This window comes from Chelonoidis abingdonii, chromosome 3 (assembly GCF_003597395.2).
Source record: "Chelonoidis abingdonii isolate Lonesome George chromosome 3, CheloAbing_2.0, whole genome shotgun sequence".
Taxonomy (NCBI): domain Eukaryota; kingdom Metazoa; phylum Chordata; order Testudines; family Testudinidae; genus Chelonoidis; species Chelonoidis abingdonii.
In genome coordinates, this window is record NC_133771.1 from 6,192,859 (window position 1) to 6,207,562 (window position 14,704).

Below are 14,704 nucleotides of genomic sequence, written 5' to 3' on the forward strand. Positions count from 1 at the left end.
TCTGTAACATGGGGATGATTCCACTTCCCCCAGCCCACGGAGGGGCTGAGGGATTACGTCCTTAACCTTTGGATGGGACTGTGAGATCCTGTGAAAGGCGGTGCTTGAGAAGTGGATAGGATTATTATTGATCACCGGGATCGAGGAAAGCCGGCCAGCTGTGAGGTTGTAGGACCCTTACCAGTGGTTTTTGCTTTTTGAGAACTTAAAGTTCTCAAACTGGAAACAGGTGCAAATAAACTGTATGTTCTCTGTTGTCTTGAGGAATTCTATAGAAGTGAGTATAATCTGAAGTTGTGCCTGGAGTAGTTTGTATCTGGACCTAGTATAAATGGGTGAAACGCCTTTCCGTGGAGTTGTGTCAGCATAGACTTCCCCTCCCCCCCGCCTCTGTGTTCAGCGTAGCAAAGTGTGTAGCTTGGGGCAGAACTGCTCAAGAGGTTCCTTTCCCCCGGGGCCTTCCCGGGAGATTACAGACCTGATGACTTTTTCCAAAACAGCTAAGCAAGTTTTAATGAAGAGAAGTTAGAATGCGTCTCCCTAGGGGTGACAGAAAGGGCCGTAAGGCCAGCACAGAAAACAGAGAGTGCGCCGGCTTGGCGTGTGACAGAAGTGGCTTTCTCATGTCTCTGCTCGTTAATGGGCTGTTGCCTGCGAAAAAAGTAATGGCCAAGGTGACTAGTGGCTGAGACACGTTATAGTAGCGGTCTGACTTTTTCCAGAGGGCTCAGCACTTCTGAAAATCAGACCCCTTGAAGGTGTCTTGAGTTTGGCACCCAAAATCCCTGCTCCCTGTCTGAGAGAGAGGCCAATATATGTAGATGGTAACTCGGCTCCCTCGCTGAGTGAATAACCACATCCTGGCCCAAATGCAGTGAGGCTGAAGCCTGTTATAGGGAAGGGGAATGAAGAGCGGGTGTGTGTGCGAGAGACATGCTCTGCTCCCAGTGCCAGGCTAGGGACTGTAGGGGTTGAGGAGGCCAGAGAGGAAGGGCCGGGCCTTTGATAGTAGAGAAGAAAACAGCAGGATTGGTACATGATGTGAGGGGCGGATGAGAGAAGTAGACGACTGGCAGATGTTAAGACCAGAAGGGACCAGTGTGATCTCCTGAGTAACGCAGTCCAGCCATTTGAGGCCCTGCACAGTGGGGAGGAGCAACTTGGAAAGGGCACCAGAGCAAACCTGCATTTGTACAGCACCTTGCGCAATGGAGTCCTGGTTTGTGGCTGGAGCTGTTAGGCACTACAAGAATACGGATAATAGTACTCGTACAAAAAGTAAGAACATAAGAGCGGCCATACTGGGTCAGACCAATGGTCCATCTAGCCTAGTGTCCTGTCTTCTGACAGTGGCCAGTGCCAGGTGCTTCAGAGGGAATGAACAGGACACGACAGTTATCTAGTGATCCATCCCCTGTTGTCCTGTCCCAGCTTCTGGCAGTCAGATGTTTAGGGACACCCAGAGCATGGAGTTGCATCCCTGACCATCGTGGCTAATAGCCATTGATGGACGTATGCTCCATGAAGTACCATGTCTGCCCAGAACAGAGGTTTTGGAGATTTGCTTTCAATGGCCCTCACTCCAACCTAGACTACTCAGCTTGTCTCCCTTGAGCAGATGCAGATGGGCTGCTGAGATTTGAACTGGTGTTTCCAAGGTCCCTAGGCATTTTAAACCTGATGCTTAAAAGGGTAAGTCATCCCCTTCAGCTTACACAGCACCAACAGGCCTTGCTTACGTTACTCCTAAATCGTCATCATCATCATCTCAGGTTTTGTTTATACAGCACTGTGAATGTGCATGACACTTTAGACGAGGAAAAGATACCATCCCTCCCTGAGTGAAGGGAACTAATCTAAACGAGCACATGGTATGATGAGGGGAGGGCAAGGGTGAACATAATAAAAAGATCATGTCACTGCCGCTAGGGTTATTGATCATTTATTTAACATCTATATATAGCAGCACAGCAGAGCACGTCGGTGCTGTCACTTTGAAACTCTGCTAAAGAAGTTACCAAGGTTTCAGATTGACAGTGCGGTGTGCCTGTACAACAGGCTCTAAAAATATGAAGTCCCACTGGAACCTTGCTGAGCGAGGAGCGGAAATCACATCCAGGAGCATGGGTGGGCTCCCCTGTTCTTACCAGAGGTTTGACTAACACTGCCACTACATAGTACTGGAGCAAGCCTATGGAATGCTGACCCTTTGCCCCTCTCCACATGGTATAGGATCCTCATGAACTGCTTAGTGTATGTGTCTTCCTTCCTTCTACCAGATGGAGCCAGAGCAGTTCAACTGTGTGTCATAGGCCCTCTACTGTTAGTGATTACAAGGAGGTTCTCCTTTAATTCAGGGTGCAGTGCAGGAGGAGCTGAGAGCTTGTTGCGCTGTGACCATGAAGTTGTGAGTGATCATACTGTTCAGCATAGAGAGAGCCAGGAGGTCCTGGGGCATTCTGGGTTTATTACAGAATTGATCTATGGAATGTTCAAAAGGACATTGAAAGGTGGCAAATTCAAAACTGATAAACAGAAATACTTTCCTACACAATGTGGATTTACACTGTGGAACTTGTGGCCACATGAAGTTGTTGAAGCCATGAACAAGATGCAAAGAGGGCAAAAATTATATCCAGAGTTATAATGGTAAAGACCAAGAAATAAGAATCTAAGGAGGGATTGTAAAGCCTCATGGGTCAGGACTATTGTGGGTTAGGATGAGATGTTATGGGGGGTTTCTTGCACCTTCCTCTTAAGCAGCTGGTGCAGGCCACTGTGAGAAACAGGACACTGAGCTAGATGGACCTTGGGTCTGATCCTGTCTAACAATTCCTATGTTCCTATAGGCCCCTGTTCAGGCTAATTCAGGGTGGTGGTGGTGGTTATTCCTTTCTCTGAAACATTTGCAGCAGCCCACTGTGGGAGACATGATTTTGGGATACACGGACCATGGGACTGGCCATGTGGCAGTTCTGGCGGTGGTGAGTGTGGACAGCAATGTCCCTGTCTTCTGCAAGCTCCCTCTTGTCTTTCCCTTCGGCGCTGATGTCACCCCTTCTCTCTCTCTCTCTCTGAAGATCCTGTCCAATGTCGCCATCTACCTGTGCACCATCACTGTGGGCATCATGTCCTACTACATGGCAGATCGCAAGCACCGCAAGGCCTTCCTGGAAGCACGGCAGTCTCTCGAGGTCAAACTCAACCTGGAGGAACAAAGCCAGCAGCAGGTAAGAGCAGATCCCCGATTTGCTGCCAGATGCTTGTGTCTTCCTGCCAGAGAGCATGTCGCTGGCCTGTCATCTCGCGCGGCAGGAGGGAGATGTGGGAAGCTTATTGAGGATGGAGGAAAGCTGTTCCACTCTGGGCTTGACTCTGTCAGCTCCCCAGATTCCGCTCCCCTCCTCTTCTGTTGCCAGTGGAAAGTGATTGCAGAGAGACCTTGTGCTAAATGATGGATCCTGTCGCCAGTCCAGGCCTGTGTCTTTAGCACGGTGACCCTCTGCTTTCGGCCCTGCAGGTCAGCTCCAAGGTGCATCAGCCGAGTTGTGTGTGGGGAAACTCGGACTGAGAGCGTGAGCTCTTTGGTGCAGGGACCGTCCTCAGGTTATGTGTGTGGACAGTGCCTAGCATGCTGAGGCTACTGTGCATGACTGGGGCTCCGGGTGCTACTGCGATACAAATAGTAAATAACAATGAGAAGAGAGGACTGAGGGGCACTGGCTGAGCTAGGATGGGGGAGGGCCGGGACTGAATAAGTAGCAGGGGCTGCAGGTGAGGATCAAGGTGCGTTTGAGGAATAGTGCGGAAGGCCCAGTGCAGAAGCCAAAAGATGAGAAATTTGACCTCCTAAAGAATGGCTACCCTGGGTAGAAGAAGCCGGTCCCCCCAGGCCCAGTCCCCGGGCTAATGCGACTGTTTTGTGAGGGTGGCTAATGAGAGCTGTGATAATGGAACTGAGATCCAGGTCACTATCCTGGCTTTGTTCTCCACCTTCCTGTCCCTACTGCAGTGCCTGTGACTTTAATGTGGCTGAGCTAGGCTCTGTCTGTGTGTCTCTGTGACCTGGCTTTCTGCTGTGTGCGACCGGTAAAAAGCCCCCCAGCTTCTTATGCAGTCTCCTTCTCTAAAGGGCAATGCATCAGCTGTTTGCGTTCTAGTCCAAGGGTCGAATTCGTGCAGCGAGAGCAGAGGGCAGGCAGTCAGGAGAACCTAGAGTATGTTAGGGAGACAGTGTTTCGTGGTGGGTAGAGCGCTGCACTGGGACTCGGAGACCTGAGGTCTGTTCCCAGTTCTGCCACTGGGTGTCCTTGAGCAAGTCACTGTGCCCCTTTGTGCCTCAGTTTCCCCATCTCTAAAATGGGGATAATGATCCTGACATTCTTTGTAAAGCGCTTTGAGACCTACTGATGAAAAGTGCTATCAAAGAGCGAGGTGGTATGTATTTATTTATGGTTATTTTTAGGCCTTTTGCCCACTGGGATTTTACCCACTGCACCTTGGTAGCTGCAGCAGTGCAAAGCTCCAGGGTAGACATGATTTGCACCAGAGTGAATCCTGTCTCCTTTAGGGGTTTGTGCTAGTAGCCAGAATCCCAGTGTAGCCATGGCCTCATTTTGGCGGGGCTGCTCATTCCATTCTGCACTACCTCTGATGAGTCACTGGGTCCCTTTCTGCCTCTTCTCCACCCAGCTGGAATATTGGATATAAACCGAGAGCAGAAAATCTCATCTCCCTGAGAACCAGATGCTGTGATAAGTGCACTCTGCTTTCCTGGGTAATTATTAATCATACACCCGAGCCATGTGATATAAACCACATGGACCTGATGTTATAAGGGTGGCTGGGAACAGCTCTGGGAAGACACAGCTGCCTGCTTGTTCCTTCACATTGCAAAACCTTTAGCCATGCAGACAGCAAATGTCAGGCGGGCATATTTCCCAGGCCGCACGCTGAATGGGTGCACTGTCCTGTTCCCATTTCAAAGGCTCCGGCTTGCCGTTCCCAGAGGAAACAGTGGTTTGGGGAATGGGATTCAGGATGGAGCAGGAGATGCAAACTGGGGTTAAAGAGGCTCTGGATTTCCAACAGAGGCCAGCATTCAGACCAAAAGCCAACCTCTAGCTACTGGGGTTAGGAAGAAATTTTACTTGGGGGCAGGGATTCTAGCCTCTTCCTCTGCAGCAGCTCATGCTGGCCACTGATGGAGACAGGACACTGGGCTAGATGAGGGCTTAAAGACGGGAGGGTTGCAAGAGATCGCAGGTCCAGGGGAAAAAACATAATTAAATATGGAGCTGGGTCACAGAGGGGTGCACTTTGAGCACAGCTCTCAGATTATGATAGACCCCTCCTGCCCACACACTTTTTTCAGACCACTTTAAGCGCTGACTGTATGGATCCTGGATCTGATCCAGTCTAACTGTTCCTGTGCTCAAACCCTGATACTCTGCCACTTGACACTGAGCTCGGTGGGTCCTTTCAGAGTCCCCAGTGTTTATAATCCTGCACATTACAGAGCAGTTGTCTAGGCTAGAATAGCTCACACTTGTCCAGTGTCTTGCATCTGAGTGCCTTACAAACTAAATTGAACCCTGCAGCCCCGTGGGAGAGAGGTATCGTTATCCCCATCTTACAGGTGGGGAAACTGAGGCACAGAGCAGGCAAGTGACTTGCCCAAGATCATGCCACAAATCACTGGCAAAGCTCAGAAGGGGGCCTACAAGCCTGATTCTTCTTTCGCTGTCAATTGGGAACGGTTCCCTAGACGTCCATGGAGTGACACTAACATAAACAGATGTGAGAGGAGACTGGGGGCTTGTCTGTGGGCTCCCAGCCCTGTGTGTATGGTTAGAGCTGTGTCCATTCACTGAAGAGCTGTTAGTGGAGAGCTGGCATTTCACTGACAGGAACCTGGTTAAAAGCTGTGCTTCCTCTTGCCTGCCTCCAATTATGAGCTGGGCTAATTTTAGCGCCTTATCTAGGGCCTGTCTCCCTCTGTCTCTCCCCATCCTGTTATCTGTCCAATGTGACGATTGCAATCTGCTCCCAAGAGCGACAGAGGTATGCACCCATGCAGGTCACTGGCTGGGTGACAGAACCGTGCTGGCAGCCTTCTGTTTGATCAAGGACTCGGAGCAAAGCCGTCACGTCTGTTTTAGTCCCCCAGGGCGAGGATAGGGTGGTGAGGCAGGAAGTGGTCCGCTGGCTGTACTGGCTGGATATTTTGTGACCTGTGTCCAGGAGGAATCTCTGGGTTTATTGCATGGGGAAGCGTCTTCTGGCACAAAGTGGCCATCAAACCGGAGGGATCTCTGGTTGATGTCATAAATAACTTTGCATCTTCCCCTCTCTCTGTCCCAGCCATCATGGTGAGAAGTGTGGCTAAGCAAAAAGGGGGTGTGGTTAAGCAAAAAGGGGGTGTGACAGGAGTCTCCAACATTTCACCAGCTGGCACCGTGGCCCCTGTGGCCGTGACCATCCATCCCTAGGATTGAGGTGCTACAGGTGCAGTCCCTGCTGATGACAGTCGTTTCTGTTCATACGTGGCCAGGGAGACTCTCTGAGGTCCATTGGCCCAAACCTGCCTTCGCGGCTTCTGCATCACAAAAAAAAAGGGGGAAGACAGCAGAAACAGGCTCAAAGAATCTGCAGGAGCTGTTTTATGCCATACTCTTCCCTGTCTCTGCTCCATATTTTGCTTCCTTTTTTGCCATTGGGTTCCCCCACCCAATTCCTTTTCTCCAAGTGGAACATGAAGTGACCCCAATAATGCTGGCCTTTGAATCAAACTTTTGAACCCGAAATGTCTGAGCTGCAAATTAAGTTGGATGCATTGATCTGTCTCTAACATACAGCGTTGGTTAGTGTTTGCAGAGACCTGTTATGAGTCACTGTCCTTCCAGGGCTCAGTTCAGTTGTCCCTTTCCTTCCTTCCTTCCTTCTTTCCTTCCTTCCTTCCGCGTCTCTCCTTCCCCTCCTCTCCATTTCTCTCTGGTTTCCCTCTCCATCTGTATTTCTCTTTCTCTCTTTTCATTGTCTTTCTGCCTTGAATGGTTCCTCACTACTTGCCTATCAGAAGGACACCACATGTGCCCGAGAAGTGGGCTCTGTAAGACATTAGAAAAGACCAGCACTAATGCTGGACACTCCATGTACAAATACTGGAACCAGCACATACCTCAGTCCGCCATCCATTCTGCCCTGGGACTGGTATTTTATTCAGGTGAGCGTCTTGAGGTTCAAACGTCAGCCATAAACTCCCTACATACTACAGTGATGGGTGTTTGAGAAATATAGATTAGATCCCATAAAGAAGCAGCTACTGTGTATGTGTAACCGCTACCCTCTACTGGATGGAATCAGAACTGCTCAGCTATGTGTCTTAGGCCCTATACTGCCATCTTCTCTGGGTCTCTTTTGACTCAAGTGGCAGGGGCCTGGGTTTTGGAGCAGGAATTCTATTCCTCCTCTTGGCGTTAAGTTCTCAATGGGTCATAGTGCACAGCGTAGTGTTGTCTGTGACGTCCTGGATGCTTAAGACTTTTGTTGTGGGAGACTGGATTTCTTCTTCTTCAGAAGGGTCAGCAGCAGCCACCCTTTTCTCCAATGCCTTAGAGCTATGTGGGACAAAGGCAGATCTCTTTTGTGATAGATTAAGCATGATGCAAAAAGGCAGGTCATTACTGGAACCAGCTCTGCTGTTGCTCTTGGTAATATATAGCTATTTCATGGCTTATTTGGAAAGCATTTGAAAAAATTTATGCAAGCTTCTTCAGCCCACAGCAATAATAGAGCATCCAGGGTGGAAATTTAAATGCACAGATGTCAGGGAGAACTGGAAAGGGAAGGTACCCACAGCAACATATATTCAGCCACACTGCACATCTGTGAGAGGGTAGAGAAGTTCAGGGGATGGAGTAAAGCAAATGTCAATTTAGCTTGAATATCTGGGGAAAGTGACTTAATAGGGATTACAAGGAATGGTCTGTCCCCAGGGGAGTAGAGAAAAGACCCAGGAGTTGAGACATTTTAAATCTGAATGGGACAAAACACTGGCAAACAGACTGTAAGGAAGAGACTTGCACTGATTTGGGTAGACTAAATCAGTGGTTCTCAACCGGGGTACATGCACCTTTGGGGGTACAGAGAGGTCTTCTAGGGGGTACATCAACTCATCTAGATATTTGCCTAGTTTTACAACTGGCTACATAAAAATCACTTGCCAAGTCAGTACAAACTAAAATTTCATACAGACAGTGACTTGTTTATACTGATCTATATATTATACACTGAAATGTAAGTACAGTATTTATATTCCAGCTGATTTATTTTATATGGTAAAAATGAGAAAGTCAGCAATTTGTCAGTAACAGTGTGCTGTGATACTTTTGTCTTTTTGTGTCTGATTTTGTAAGCAAGTAGCTTTTAACTGAGGTGAAACTTGGCAGTATTCAAGACTAATCAGACTCCTGAAAGGGGTACAGGAGTCTGGAAAGATTGAGAGCCACTGGACTAAATAATCCAATAGGTTTCTTTCATTTCTAATGGGCCAAATTCTGCTCTGATTTAAAGCAGTTATAAAGTAGAGAACAGAGCCACTGATTTCAGTGCAGATACTCCAGATTCATACCCAATTAACTGAATTTAACCCTTGATCCTGCAGCATTAAAGTAAATGGGAACTTTGCCACTGACTTCAGTTAGCGTAAGATCAAGGCCTGTGTCCTGTATTCATTGTTAAATATACACAGTGGGCCAAATTCTTGCATGAGGATAGTTCCATCTGAGGACAGTTCCATCTGCCTCCGTTGTAACCAAGGGCCAGGTCCAAATCTTTTAAAACTGAATCTGAGTCTACTGATTTTCAATGAGTTTTGGAGCAGATCCTGAGAGCCTAGTGGGGCCCAGCCAGTATATGTGGCAGGGCTGAGTTAACGCTGGGGAACTTGTATCGTGAATGGCCTGTTTTTAAGTTGAATGCTGCAGGGTGTCTGGGTGACTATTTAGTATGGACAGCAAACCTGCCCTTGCTGTTACGTGCTTTGCTAGCTGTCATTTGGATAGAAACAGAACTTCTATTTCACCCCACCAGAGCTGGCTGCATTTCAGTGATATACGGGGAAGTGATCTGTATGAATCGTGTGTCAGATTTTTAATTGCTTTGGCATCATCAGACTGAAAGGCAATATATAAATTATTATGATACTACTGCAGGTTCTGAGATGGACATGGGGAGAGAAATAAAGTAGACATCTTGGGGCATGCCATCTGAATGAGCCAGGCTAGGGGGAGCTGGAGGCGAAGATCAGGTTAATAGATGTTAGGGCCAGAAGGGACCATTAAGATCATCTAATCTGACCTCCTGCAGAACACAGGCTAGAGAGCATCACCCAGTGATTCCTGGCCCAAGCCCAGAACTTCTTGTTGAGCTCGAGCTTTCAAATGATGGAGAATCCACCAAAATAGGAGGCCAATGGTGGGAATTCCCTGACTTTTGAAAAGTTTGCCATTTCCATATGCAGCGCTCAAGCTGAATGTTGTTCCCTAAAGTAGCCCATACCTCACAAAGGTCCATCATTCACCAGCTAGACCCACTACGCTTTTCAAGAAAGACATTCCAAACCAGAAAGGTTTTGCTCTGTTGCTGCTGGACTGATATCTTGGTGCTCTGACTTGTCCTCTCCCCAAAAATCATGACATTTGTCTTTAAAAATCACGAGTTGCTTTGTCTTTTAATGATACATTTTGAATCTTTTTCTTTGCCTTTTGGTGTTGGAGCCTTTTGGGTTTCACTTTTTCAAGATTATCTCTGCAACCACAGAGGCTAGAAACATTCTATTCTTTTCTTTTTAAATGCAAGCTGAGATTCTCATGAAATAATATGACTCCAGGAGCTGGGACTTTAAGAAAACAAAGCCCACTAAATATCGCAAGACTGGCGATAAAATTGTAAGAGTTGGCAACACAAGAAGTGTAATTCTATGAAGGAGCCTAAGCTGAACCTACCCAAACACGCTCTCTTAACCTTACAGCTTATTTTTTTAATAGCATTTATTTGTTTGTGAATTTCCTTAGTGTTTGTTCCAAAGGCCATATTACACCCCTGATTATTGTTATTATTAATCATGTTTATTACGGTTGTGTCTAATGACCAGTGAAGATCAGGTCCCCTTTTAGGCTCTGTACAAACTCAGAGCAGTAGATGATCCCTGTTGGAGCTGCAGATCTTCCTGGGGAGGGAAAAGGGGGACAACAGACCACCTGTCTTCTCCCCCAAATTCCTGGAGAGTGGAGGAGGGGGACAGGGCAGCCTGCTCTCCTCGCTTGATGTAAGAAGTGGTGGAGGGGGAGCTAGTGGCCTTTTGGGGGTGATGGGGAGGGAGTGGGCTGGGGGAAGCGTCAGGCTGTGTGGGAGCTGGTTGGGCTTGGGGTCAGCCATGCATAACAGCCTATTCACTCTTCCTACTAGAGACAGCTCTGGGCTGCTGCAGGCTGCTACAGGTCTGAGCACCTGAACTAAAAGCAGAGAGACTCTCCTGTGTGCTCAGTGGTCCCCTGCTAGGCCCAGGCAGCATGCCAGGCCAGGCAAAGGAATGTTTTAATATTTATTTAAATTGCAGTAATACCTTGGAGGCCCAGGCACAGGGCAGGGTCCTGATGTGCTCGGCGCTGTACAAACGCAGTACAAAAAGACATTCCTTGCTCTGAAGAGCTGACAATCTTTTATAAGTTTGGATTCGCAGGCCTGACCCTGCACTGTTGCCTGAAAGGCAGTGTACTCTGTACATTAGCATTCAAATGCAGCCACCTCTGGGGAGGGAGGGAGCAGACAACCATTATCCAGCACAATAATGGAGAAGGGGAACAGGCTGAGAATACAGGGGCAAACCCCATGTCTGACAAGAAATCCCCTGGAGCATTTAATGCCCCTACAGAGCGGCTGAGACCACGGTTTTCTCAACGCCTCCTCCCCCAGTGTCCAGGCCATTGAGCTTGATGTATCTGTGCTGGTAGAGTGCAGGGCTGAGTTGACCCTGTCAAGATTTGGAGCTGTAGCACCCAAGTCAGGCCAAGAAGCCATCCCCGTCAGTTCTAGAAGCTGGTGGCTATCAGTGGCAGCAGCAGCCCTGGGTCAGAGGGCCTTCCACACGTGTATCTGGCTCCTAAGTGGTTTTTGCAGGATATAAATGCTCCCCCGGTCACAGTCCTACCTTTCCAGCCACCACTTTGGGCTTCTCCACTGCCCGGATGTGTCCCGTCTTGGGCCTGTTGCAGAACTTCGAAGCCTAGAGACAGGCCCACACACCAGTCTTTGCTTGAAGCTGACAAGTTTACGTTTAATTGCAAGCCTGCCATAGCAAGGAGGCCTTCCATTTGGAACCACTCCGATCTCCAACTGTGGCCAGTCTCAGCCCCTACCACTGGGCAGGGAGTTGCCAGTTAGATTCCCCCAAATGATTCCTAGAGCAGAGCCATTAGAAAACCCTCCAGTCCTGATTTAAAAATGGTCCATGATGGAGAATCCACCACGGCCCTTGGTAAATTGTTCCAATAGTTACTTACCCTCACTGTCAAAAATGGCGCCTTATTTCCAGTCTGAATTTGTCTAGCTTCAGCTCCCAGTCCTTGGAGTGTGTTAGACCTTTCTCTGCTAGACTGAAGAGTGCATGATTAACTCTTTGTTCTGTATGTAGCTACTCAGAGACTGTAATCAAGTCACCCCTTAACCTTCTCCTTATTGGGCTAAATAGATTGAGCTCCTTGAGTCTTGCACTATAAGGCTGCAGAGAAGTATTTGAGGGTGCATGGCAGGGCCCAGCTCCCATGGGGGAGAGGGAGCGCCACCCAGCCCAGCTCCGTCCCCAGCTTTGCTTCTGCCCCACGCCTGGCTGCAGCTCAGCCCCCGCTCTCCGCTCCTGATCCTGGGGGACATGGGTACATTCCGTTACAGGTAAGGTTGGGTGCGAGAGGAAAAGTTTGGGCACCACTACTGTAAAGCATGCTTTCTAATCCTTTAATCATGGCTCTTCTCCAAAAGCTCTATAATTATAACTCCTCCTTAAATTGTGGGCACCAGAACTAGATTCAGTATTACGGCAGCCATCACACCAGTGGCAACTACAGAGATAAAATCGCCTCTCTCCTCCTACACGAGATTCTGCTGTATATGCGTCCCAGGATCACATAGCTCTTTGGCCACAATGTTGCACTGGGAGCTCATGATCGGCTGATTATCTACCACGAGCCCTAAATCTTTTTCAGAGTCTCTGCTTCCCAGGGTAGAGTACCCCCGTCCTGTAAGTATGGCCTCCATCCATTGTTCCTAGATGGAGGCATTTACATTTAGCCCTATTAAAACACATATTGTTTTTTGCACCCAGCTTACCAAGCGATCCAGATCACTCTGTGCAGGAGATCTGTCCTCTTCATTATTTACCATTATTTATGTTAGAGACAGATGAGACCTGTTAGATCATCGAAGGCCTTGTCCTGCAAGGTGCTTAATGCGTCTTGTGAAGTGCTGAGCACCCTCAGTGACTTCCACCGGCCTTCATCTAGCTCCCTGGAGCCAGTGCAGAATTGTTCCTTATAGTCCTTCAATCTAGTATGAAATGTCCTAAATGGTGAGGTTTTTGTTGTTCCCCTGGAAGGACTGTTCCACAGACTGATTGCTGGAAAGGATTTCATTCATGAGAATTCATCCTGAATTTCCCTTTGCTTACTTTCATCCCACTTCTTAGCCATTCCCCTTTGTGTAAGTCACCCCCACCATGAAAGAGGGAGAAAGATCATCTGTATCCGCTGAATACCTATAGAAGGTTCTCATATCCCAGCTCATCATCTGACCAAGTGTTACAGATCTAATTCGGTGCTAATTGATTCTGATGACTTACCATAATCAACTGGCCCCCTTCACTCTTCCTTCCCTGATCCCAAACAATCCTTATGGAAAGCAAATGTGATTCCAGCTGTTTTGACAGGCAAAACCTTGTTCCTTTGTCAGAGCATTCCTCTTACTTGTGGGTGGGTAAATGAGGTCATCCAAATGTGGACTGAGTAAACATCAGATCCTGCAAGCTAAGATTTGAGATCTGGATTGAAATGCTGGCCCTACTGGAGTCAATGGGAATTTTATCATTTACTTTGGTGGGGCCAGGATTTCACCCCTTGTGTGTGTGGTGGTGGGATAGGGGTGTTTCCAGTATTTGTCCACTTGGGGAAATAAATTAATTGAACCATAAGAGGCATTTCCATGACAGCTCTTCTCATCCTGGGGTCATCCTTGGGTCAAGAACAAATCATGTCAAACCAACCTCATAGCTTTCTTTGACAGAGTAACAAGCCTTGTGGATGGGTGGAAGCGGTAGATGTGGTATAGCTTGACTTTAGTAAAGCTTTTGATACTGTCTCACATGACCTTCTCATAAACAAACTAGGGAAATACAACCTAGATGGAGCTACTATAAGGTGGGTGCATAATTGGTTGGAAAATCATTCCCAGAGAATAGTTATCAGTTCATAGTCATGCTGGAAGGACATGCTGGAAGGAGTCCCGCAGGGACTGGTTCTTAGTCTGGTTCTGTTCAATATCTTCATCAATGATTTAGATAATGGCACAGGGAGTACACTTATAAAGTTTGTGGATGATACCAAGCTGGGAGGGGTTGCAAGTGCTTTGCAGGATAGGATTAAAATTCAAAATGATCTGGAGAAATGGTCTGAAGTAAATAGGATGAAATTCAATAAGGACAAAAGCAAAGCACTCCACTTAGGAAGAAACAATCAGTTGCACACATACAAAATGGGAAATGACTGCCTGGGAAGGAGCACTGCGGAATGGGATTTGGGGGTCATAGTGAATCACAAGCTAAATACGAGTCAACAGTGTAACGCTGTTGCAAAAGAAGCAAACATCATTCTGGGATGTATTAGCAGGAGTGTTGTAAGCAAGACACGAGAAGTAATTCTTCCGCTCTACTCCGCGCTGATTAGGCCTCAACTGGAGTGTTGTGTCCAGTTCTGGGCCCCACATTTCAGGAAGGATGTGGACAAATTGGAAAAAGTCCAGAGAGGAGCAAGAAAAATGATTAAAGGTCTAGAACACATGACCTATGAGAGAAGATTGAAAAAATTGGGTTTGTGTAGTCTGGAGAAGAGAAGACTGAGAGGACATAAAAGTTTTCAAGTACATAAAAGGTTGTTACAAGGAGGAGGGAGAAAAATTGTTCTTCTTAGCCTCTAATGATAGAACAAGAAGCAATGGACTTAAATTGCAGCAAGGGCATTTAGGTTGGACATTAGGAAAAACTTCCTACCTGTCAGGGTGGTTAAACACTGGAATAAATTGCCTAGGGAGGTTGTGGAATCTCCATCTCTGGAGATTTTTAAGAGCAGATAGGACAAACCCCTGTCAGGGATAGTCTAGAGAATACTTAGTCCTACCCTGAGTGCAGGGACTGGACTAGATGACCTCTCGAGATTCCCTCCAGTTCTATGATTCTATGATTCAGAGCCACATCTTGACGGCAGAGCTAGATGGGAGAAGGCACTGGGGATATGCTGTAGGGAGTGATGGGACAGATGGACCTGGTGGCTCCGTGGATCTTTCCCAGCTCTAACTTCTAGAGATGAGCTCTGACCATAACTCTGGATCCAAACACCATGGAGATGGGCCCAAATCTCACAGCTTGTCCTGCGGAATT

General features: G+C 47.7%; 1 protein-coding gene across 1 annotated transcript in view; it reads left to right on the top strand.

Annotated features, from left to right (window-relative positions):
- ADCY3 (adenylate cyclase 3) overlaps positions 1-14,704 on the top strand; it is a 110,191-nt gene that overhangs the window by 16,495 nt on the left and 78,992 nt on the right. The window contains 1 exon segment of the mRNA XM_032790532.2: positions 3,081-3,230. Within this exon segment, the coding sequence (XP_032646423.1) occupies positions 3,081-3,230 (150 nt within the window).